Source organism: Carassius carassius, chromosome 7, assembly GCF_963082965.1.
Source record: "Carassius carassius chromosome 7, fCarCar2.1, whole genome shotgun sequence".
Classification (NCBI taxonomy): Eukaryota; Metazoa; Chordata; class Actinopteri; order Cypriniformes; family Cyprinidae; genus Carassius; species Carassius carassius.
In genome coordinates this window covers 37,365,421-37,374,815 of record NC_081761.1, presented here as the reverse complement: position 1 = coordinate 37,374,815, position 9,395 = coordinate 37,365,421, and the positions used below count along the sequence as shown (strand labels likewise).

General features: G+C 35.7%; 1 protein-coding gene across 2 annotated transcripts; it reads right to left on the bottom strand.

Moving 5' to 3' along the window:
* Window positions 1-1,386: 1,386 nt before the first annotated feature.
* On the bottom strand, window positions 1,387-4,077 carry LOC132144144 (polymeric immunoglobulin receptor). 2 transcript variants are annotated; one of them, XM_059554892.1, is made up of 7 exons: window positions 3,728-4,077; window positions 3,173-3,487; window positions 2,740-3,072; window positions 2,607-2,639; window positions 1,960-2,061; window positions 1,821-1,864; window positions 1,387-1,653 (listed from the first exon to the last, which is right to left on the bottom strand). In XM_059554892.1, exons 1-7 carry the CDS (start codon window positions 3,810-3,812, stop codon window positions 1,486-1,488), a joined length of 1,080 nt encoding a protein of 359 aa, XP_059410875.1. In that variant the 5' UTR covers window positions 3,813-4,077; the 3' UTR covers window positions 1,387-1,485. The 2 variants fall into 2 exon arrangements, with proteins under 2 accessions (XP_059410875.1, XP_059410876.1); XM_059554893.1 differs by lacking the exon at window positions 2,607-2,639.
* Window positions 4,078-9,395: the final 5,318 nt, after the last annotated feature.

The window sequence follows — 9,395 nt, the reverse complement described above, 5'->3', positions numbered from 1 at the left end:
GGAGTTTCTCATCACAGATCTGCCTTGTTCTGCTTCATCTGTGTGCAGCTGCTGGTCTCTCAATGAAGAGCTCAAGCTCTCTTCCTCTATTCTCTGAATCTTCATTCAGTAAATGCAATCTTGATCTTAGAACAGAATATGTGCCGCGGACCACACAAGATGAACATGATTGAACTTGTCTCTAATGAGAAGGACTACAATATAATAATAGCTGAGAGACAACCGGCATCGTTCATATTGGACAGTGTGTAACCTGCGTGTGACCACTTGGTGTCAGTATGATCTAATAATGACATTACAGCCCATAATGCACTGTAAAAAAACCAACTAACAAAAAGTTAGACTAATGATTATATTTTAGTTAACTGGACAATTAAATGCAAAAATGTTGGCACAACTAGTGAAAAGACGTTGGTTCAACAATCATTGAACCAACATAGAATTGATTGTAAATTCAATTTGTAAGTTCAAGTTAACAAACATTCAAGTTGGGTTGTAGGTTGGAGCATGCGCACTGTAACAATCATGAAATTGGCGCATGTGCAAAGAAGTGCGCCAACACCGAACAGACAAATGAGCCTCACCTTAACTGTGGTGGATACGGTGAATAAGCTAAAGCCCCAAAACGTCACCGTGCTCCTTTAACTTGCACTTTTATTGCTCGTTTTGTAACATGTTTTGTGTTAACAATTTAAAATGTTAAACATAGAACATTTAAAGTATTTAGGACCGGTTCAATGAGATAGCACTTTGCATGTTTTTTTTTTTTGCTTACTCATTTAATTACTTTTTTTAAGAATGAGTATGGCTAAAGTCACATAAAATGTGTTGCTGCTGGTTTGAAATAAAACCTGGACCAAAATATCAAGCATGTAGTAGTTTTTTTAACCTTGTGATACTGATATTTTTAGTCAACTGAACGTACTTTATTAAGTCAAGTGAAAATAACATTAAAAGTTGAAATTACATAACAAAAGTTTTTTCAACTATAAAAACTCAATCAGCTGAACAAAAGATCTTAAGTTGGGAGACATGTGACCTTACTCAGTGAATTGAGTTAAGTGAACTAATTCGTTTAAAAGTCGAGTAAACTCAAAAAAGCTGTGCAGCAAATTACCTTGTAACTTTAAGTTAAGTCAACTTTTCTTTTTTTACAGTGTGAGAGGATGAGCCTTTTTCAGTTACTTTAACATAAAATCCAAATGCACATTCATTTATTCAGCTTTTCTGGTAAATATGTGTCAAAAAGGGAAACAAAAACGCATGTGTTTATTTTTTTGTTTCCCCCTTTTTATGAATCCAAGCTAAAAGAGCCAATAAACTGAGATTTGGACAATTTGATCTTACTGTGTATATTCATACCAATACATTTATATGACAGTGGAGCACTGTTGATTATTTTATTGAACCAAACAGATCATCCGAAATTACAAAAAAAAAAAAAAAAACACTGGCAAAATAGTTACAAACAGTATTCATATAAAGTCATATTTTGGTCTGTTCAGCCAATGAGTAGAAGTCACTGTCAGAGGGGTTTGTGGGTAAATGTGCCGTGTCATAAACTGTGTTTAATCTGAGAGGTTTCTGAGCAGATGGGTGTAATGATGTGTTCCCAGAGTCTGCGATCGTTGCATAATAAACAGAAGAAACTACCTGAAAGGGACAGATTTATTATTTTAATCAAATAACATCTGTGATTAGTTCTATTATGTTTTTTTATCATTTGTATTACTTCTGTAATTGAACACCAATATAGTTTTACACGGTTTAAGCAATACTGTAATCATGCTGATAGATAAACATTGTAGATGCTCTCTTACCTCATCATTATCTCCTGTGCTCCTCTGATCTGACGAGCCTGAGCCTGAGGATGGACAAAATGATGAAAGTGAACACAAGAAATCAGAAGTTAAAAACATTTTAGCATCCGGTTTGAATTCAGAGCGTTTGTTTCCGTACCTTGTGTTTTCTTACACCTCCGCTTGAGCAACAACACACTCAGTCCTCCGGCTAACACCAGAACCAAACACACACACACTGTAATGATGATGACGTGGAGATCTGGAAACACACACCCCACATTAAAAATGATATTCAAGAAGTCTAATATACAGCATTATCATGGCCAGCAGGAAATCTCTGCCCACTGAATGCCATGACTGACAAATCAGAATCAAGTGTTATACAGAGCCATATAATAAGATGCATTATACAAGACTTTCCCAACCAGAATGTCAATTTTCCATTTCCATTTTTTTCAGCACAAAACTTTGTGCTTTTTTTTTTTTTTTTAATCTGCTTGTCTGTATGAATAATGTTTGTATACTAACTTTGGTTGTCTAATTTCACTATCCTAGTGCATTAAGCCACACACAAACACACGCACACACACACAAAAACCATAATGGATTTCTATGGAAAACACTTACTGTAAAATTTAGCGTGTTTTATTCAGATTCCGTGCTCATCTATTCATCTGTATATGGTTTGCATCATCACTGAGGTGTATACTGAGTTTGGTGTTTTAATATCACTGTATTACTACATTAGCGCTATTATATATTTGTGTGTGTGTGTGAGAGAGTGAGTGTTAATAATGAACTCACCAGACAGGACTGAAGCATCTCTTTGCTCTTGATTTTCATTGTTTTCCGTAGATGATACAGACATTTAAATGCCATTGTATATCTGACATTATGTGTGTATGTTCTATTTAATTTGTTGTTAATTGTTTCTCACCTGTGACATGAAGCTGAATCTCAGTGAGAAGTGGACTGTAGCTGATCTTTGTAGGATCGTTGTTTGTGACGTGTGCTCCACAGAAATAAACCCCATCATCATGTCTGCTCACGTTCACGATAGTCACAGTAAAGACTTGCTCCTGTTTGTTCTCATCCAGAGAGAATCTAGGATCGATTACACTTCGAGGTGTGAAACAAGACTGCAGTGATCCATTCTGGAGTTTAAACAGCTGCTTGATATGATCGTTATATATCTCTGGATATCTACAGCGGATGACAGCAGTCCCTCCTAAATAAGCAGTCTGTTCCTCTGACGTCCCACAACACGACTCTGAATCATGTAACATTGTGTTGGTGAATATTAAGTCTCAGGATAAAGATGTAGAACGTAAAGGTGTGACAGATGAAATAATGTGAATGTTCATTCTTACCTTCTGTCACTTCTAATTTCTTCTCCTGAATGGATTTACTGTCAGCTTCACATCTGTACGTCCCGCTGTCGTTTACAGTCAGGTTTCTAATGAGCACACTAATCAAACCCAGAGTTTTATCATCAGTCAGAGAGAATCTCTCTCCTGGGATCCATAAATCAATCTTTTCTTCTGTCATGGTTGTACATCTACTGCCTGACACTTTGCAAAATCTTTTTGCACTTTCTTTAGTTTTTTCAGGGTTATATTTACAGTGGATGATGACACTTCCTCTTGAGATGCCAGTCACAGCGTCAGCATCATCACCCATGTGACCTGTCAATCAAAATTCACTTCCTCTTTTAATAAGGGTCTTATGATCAGAAACTGACAGCAAACTCAAGCATGCACAAATAAAGAGAAAAGACCTACACATAAATGCTCTCTCTCTCTCTCACACACACACACACACACACACACAGAAACACACACTTCTTGAATTTGATCTCAGCTGAGTAAATAATAAAACACAACTGTCACACACAGACTGATACTGTAAAGAAAGCAGCATCATACCTATAATCAGGCAGATTGTGAAGAAGAGAAGGGTCTTCATCATCTTCACTGATGATAAATCTCTCGCTCCTGTGAATCTGTACATTCTTCAGCGGTCAGAGACGCAGTGAGATCTTCTGTTGTGTCTGATTTTGTGTCTCTATCTTGTGCTCTTAAAGAGCTTTTAAAAGATAAACAGCTCCACCTCTTCCTTTTCCTCTTTGCTAAACTCTTCTGGCTCACAGTGTTGAAATACAGTCCTGCTGTCACTGACTCACAGTGGAGTTAAACCAAAGAGACTGAACACGAGTATCTTCATGTCTGTTAACTCCTGTGCAGGTCTGAACGCTTCTGCCACACACATATTAGCACACATTTACAGAGAGAAGGGAAACAAAAAACAGTTTGTAGAAAAAAAAAAAAAAAAAACCTTGACATCTGATGCTTGCATCTATGTGTGGCCTGAAATCATGATGCCACTAATCACTGACTGTTACCTAATACATGATCGGGTCAAACCACTGATGTTTAAACTGCATGTTTAAAGCTTGAACAGCAGAGGGTGGCAAACTCAAACAGAAGATAAGAAGTATATAAAGAAAATAATCTGTCAAACATTGACAAGTTAAAGGTTACTCTGTGGATTAGTGTTTCCTTTAAGATCACTGAATATAAACCTAAAACCTACTGTATATTAAATATGTTATTCGTGTACCTGCATGTCATGTGATCACTAAAGGGTTAGTTCAGCCAAAAATTAAAATCAGCCCATGTTTTACTCACCCTCAAAGCATCCTATGTGTATGAGCAGGGCTGGGGAGTAACAAAATACATGTAACACGTTACGTATTTAAAATACAAAATATGAATAACTGTACTTCATTATAATTACATTTTAAATAAGGGGTAATCAGATTACAGTTACATCTGAGAAGTATTTTAGGACACCAGTGATTACTTTTAATGTCATTTCATGATTTAATACTTAAGTAAATAGTCTGGGGATTTTAACCAATACGGTGACTGATTTGCCGTTGGGAAAAAAAAAAATGCGTGCAGCAGCTGTACATTTATCAACTCTTAGTGAGCGTGCACATGCTCATCACGACACAAACATTCTCCTAGAACTCACACTTTGCATTCAGTTAACAGATCCATATGAATCATGCATGAAATAAAAGTTTATAAAGTCAAACGATAGCTTTATTTGCTTTACAGATGAACTTGAAGTCTTTATTCATTCGAAATGTTCAATAATAGATCATCTTTGGCATGGAAACGTGAGTTCATGATCCGATTCGTGAACAGATTATTCTTTTGAGTCAAAATAATCATTTATTTTGTTTAATGAAACCAGTGTGGAAACCAATGTAATTGAATGGAAACCGATCTGTTGTGTGTTTTCCAAAAGCATCGTTAGCGAACTGTGGTTGTTAAATATTGAACTATAAAGACATTGCTTGCGACGTGGAAAACGAGCCCTGACAATTTTGATTCAGTGATTCTTTTGTTGTCCGATTGCTTCTCCATAGAGAGGATTATCATCACTTAAAGTTTGGTCCTTTCATTAAAAACATTTATTGTATAACTTGGACAACTGTGCCAGTTGTTTTGGCTACTTTTATTATGTGTTTGTCACAGGCCCACCCACTCTGATGACAGGCCCCCCAGTTTATTATACAAATATAATATCTGTTAAATACTGTTTCATCTATTTTAACACAATTGAGAACAATTATAACATCTAAAATAAATAAAATAAATAAAATGTGTTTTTGCATTATTCTTCATGAGTTTGACTGAGGGCAGTGTTTTAATAAAATGAAAACTAAAGGAATTTCAAATCACATGAGCCAATATTTTATTCACAATAGAACATAGATAACGTAGCAAATGTTTAAACTGAGAAATTTTACACTTTTATCCACTTAATTAGCTCATTTAAAATTTAATGCCTGCTACAGGTCTCAAAAAAGTTGGCACGGGGGCAACAAATGGCTAAAAAAGCAAGCAGTTTTGAAAAGATTCAGCTGGGAGAACATCTAGTGATTAATTAAGTTAATTGATATCAGGTCTGTAACATGATTAGCTATAAAAGCTTTGTCTTAGAGAAGCAGAGTCTCTCAGAAGTAAAGATGGGCAGAGGCTCTCCAATCTGTGAAAGACTGCGTAAAAAAATTGTGGAAAACTTTAAAAACAATGTTCCTCAACGTCAAATTGCAAAGGCTTTGCAAATCTCATCATCTACAGTGCATAACATCATCAAAAGATTCAGAGAAACTGGAGAAATCTCTGTGCGTAAGGGACAAGGCCGGAGACCTTTATTGGATGCCCGTGGTCTTCGGGCTCTCAGACGACACTGCATCACTCATCGGCATGATTGTGTCAATGACATTACTAAATGGGCCCAGGAACACTTTCAGAAACCACTGTCGGAAAAACACAATCGGCCGTGCCATCAGCAGATGCCAACTAAAGCTCTATCATGCAAAAAGGAAGCCATATGTGAACATGGTCCAGAAGCGCCGTCGTGTCCTGTGGGCCAAGGCTCATTTAAAATGGACTATTTCAAAGTGGAATAGTGTTTTATGGTCAGACGAGTCCAAATTTGACATTCTTGTTGGAAATCACGGACGCCGTGTCCTCCGGGCTAAAGAGGAGGGAGACCTTCCAGCATGTTATCAGCGTTCAGTTCAAAAGCCATAAGTGCATACGGTATGGGCAGCTTGCATGTTTTGGAAGGCTCTGTGAATGCTGAAAGGTATATAAAGGTTTTAGAGCAACATATGCTTCCCTCCAATCAACGTCTATTTCAGGGAAGGCCTTGTTTATTTCAGCAGGACAATGCAAAACCACATACTGCAGCTATAACAACAGCATGGCTTCGTCGTAGAAGAGTCCGGGTGCTAACCTGGCCTGCCTGCAGTCCAGATCTTTCACCTATAGAGAACATTTGGCACATCATTAAACGAAAAATACGTCAAAGACGACCACGAACTCTTCAGCAGCTGGAAATCTATATAAGGCAAGAATGGGACCAAATTCCAACAGCAAAACTCCAGCAACTCATAGCCTCAATGCCCAGACGTCTTCAAACTGTTTTGAATAGAAAAGGAGATGCTACACCATGGTAAACATGCCCCGTCCCAACTATTTTGAGACCTGTAGCAGAAATCAAAATTGAAATGAGCTCATTTTGTGCATAAAATTGTAAACTTTCTCAGTTTAAACATTTGCTATGTTATCTATGTTCTATTGTGAATAAAATATTGGCTCATGTGATTTGAAAGTCTTTTAGTTTTCATTTTATTAAAATTTAAAAAACGTCCCAACTTTTCCGGAATTCGGGTTGTATATATATATATATATATATATATATATATATATATATATATACATATATAACTTTTGTGACTTATGCCAGTTATTAACTGCACCGGTTCCCTTATTTAAAGACCATTTAAATAACGAACTGAAAATAATAAAATTAAATAAAAAAATTACCGCAAAACTGACACTTTGAGGTAAAAATTAGGCTAGCTTACTAATTATTGATAAAGTTTTGTCTTTCAAAACAGGATCATTCTTTACAGGCCTATAATTACAATTATTAACACAGCAATCATCAAAAAAAAAAAAAAAGCACCGACTTGAAAAAGAAAAAAAAAACTTTTTTTCTTCTCTTTTTATTCATTTTTAGTTATTTATATTTATTTACTTTACTTGCCACAAGAGTTATATTAAGAAAGTAAATTAAAACATTTAGCTACTGTATATACCATTATATACTTTAGTTGTCTCTGTGCGCTTTTAATGCAGTTTCAGATGCTGAAAGCACCGTCAGTTTTTACTTTCACTTTCTAGTGAATCGAGTGAGATTAAGAGATACACCGCATAATTATTGTGCAAAGTTTGCACATTGCTTGTGTGATGTCCATTGAGTCGTCTTCATGGTTTTAAACAAATATTTACAATATTGCAACATAACCAGCCCCCTCCCGTCCCCCACCATTGAGTTTGTGGTTGGGGGCAACGGATTTGTGTTATGCCACTGGATTCTGGAGTCTTCACTTTTGCCCATGTCCACCCAAAAATAACATTCTGGCTACACGCTGCTGGTCTGGATTCATTTTGAAGCTTGGAATGCAGTATGAAACAGCACTGAATTGAATCTCTATTGGAAGATTTAAATGATATAATAATTTTTTGTTGCTGTTGTTCATAGAAATTCTATGGAAAACTATTGTTGTTAAATAATAAAATGCAAACAATTTTATTATTTTATTTATTTTATTATTATTATTATTATTATTATTATTATTATTATTATTATTATTATTATTATTATTATTATTATTATTATTATTTTGTCATGATCAGGTCGTTGAACTTCCATAATAACCACCAGAGGTCATCATCCACAACACAGACTCTCAAACTACACAGTACACCCTGGACTACATTTCCCATGCTCCATTGCACTGATCACATTCACCTGTTAACTATTACACACACAGCACAATCATCAAACATGCTTTTTTAAGCATTGGACTTCCTCTCACACACTGCCGAGTATTGTTAAAGACTCTCCCAGTGTTAGCTGTGATACAGAGCCATATCTTGTTGTCTTAGTCTTTTCTTGTCTCATTGTTACCTGTTTCCTGATTCCTGCCTGTGTACCTGCATTACCTCTCTTTGCCTTGCCCTTTTGGATTACATTTGCCACTGATTTACCTCTGCCTGTTTCTGGATTTGTCTTGTGTCTTTCCCTCTATGTACCTGTTTGCCACTGTTTGACCGATGCCTGTTATGACCACGTATCTGTGTAATAAAAGCTCGCACATGGCTCCGCATGTCTCACAACTCCTCAGCCCAGTTACAAATTTATATAAAAAAATATTTTACAAAATATTTTTAAATCTGAAATTGTTATAATATTAAAGCCATATGTCTAGATAAGTTATGTTCCTAATTTTAATTTTATTTAAAATGATCTTTATATTTCTGCGATGACAGCAGTTCCTCTTAAATAAGCAGTCTGATCTTCTGATGTCCCACAACACGACTCTGATAGCAAAACAAACTAATTTCTAAATTGAATTAAACATTTTATATAAATAGTATAACATTATATCTGTGTCGTTTTAACTCTCAAGATTAAATATATTAAATGTAAATGCCTGACGGAGAAAATTATGTGAATATGTGAATATTATTCTGTGATCTTCACACCTGTACGTCCCGCTGTCATTTACGGTTTCTAATGAGCACACTAATCAAACCCAGAGGTTCATTAGTTATAGATAATCTCTCTTCTGGGATCCATAAATAATTTTTTTTCATTGTTGTACATTTACTGCCTGACATTTTGCTCTGGTTTTCACATTTTCATTATCATATATAAAGTGGAAGATGACACTTTCTCTCCACCTCTTCCTTTTCCTCTTTGCTAAACTCTTCTGGCTCACAGTGATGAAATACAGTCCTGCTGTCACTGACTCACAGTGGAGTTAAACCAAAGAGACTGACCACGAGCAACTTCCTGTTTATTATATATATATATATATATATAAGAGTAAAAAAGTACTAAAAGAGTAATAAAACACACAAGTACTTGATTTTTTCGTCTTTTTATTGTTTTCATCAGTCATGATGCTGTTCACTGACCGGTACCCAATAAATAATCGAG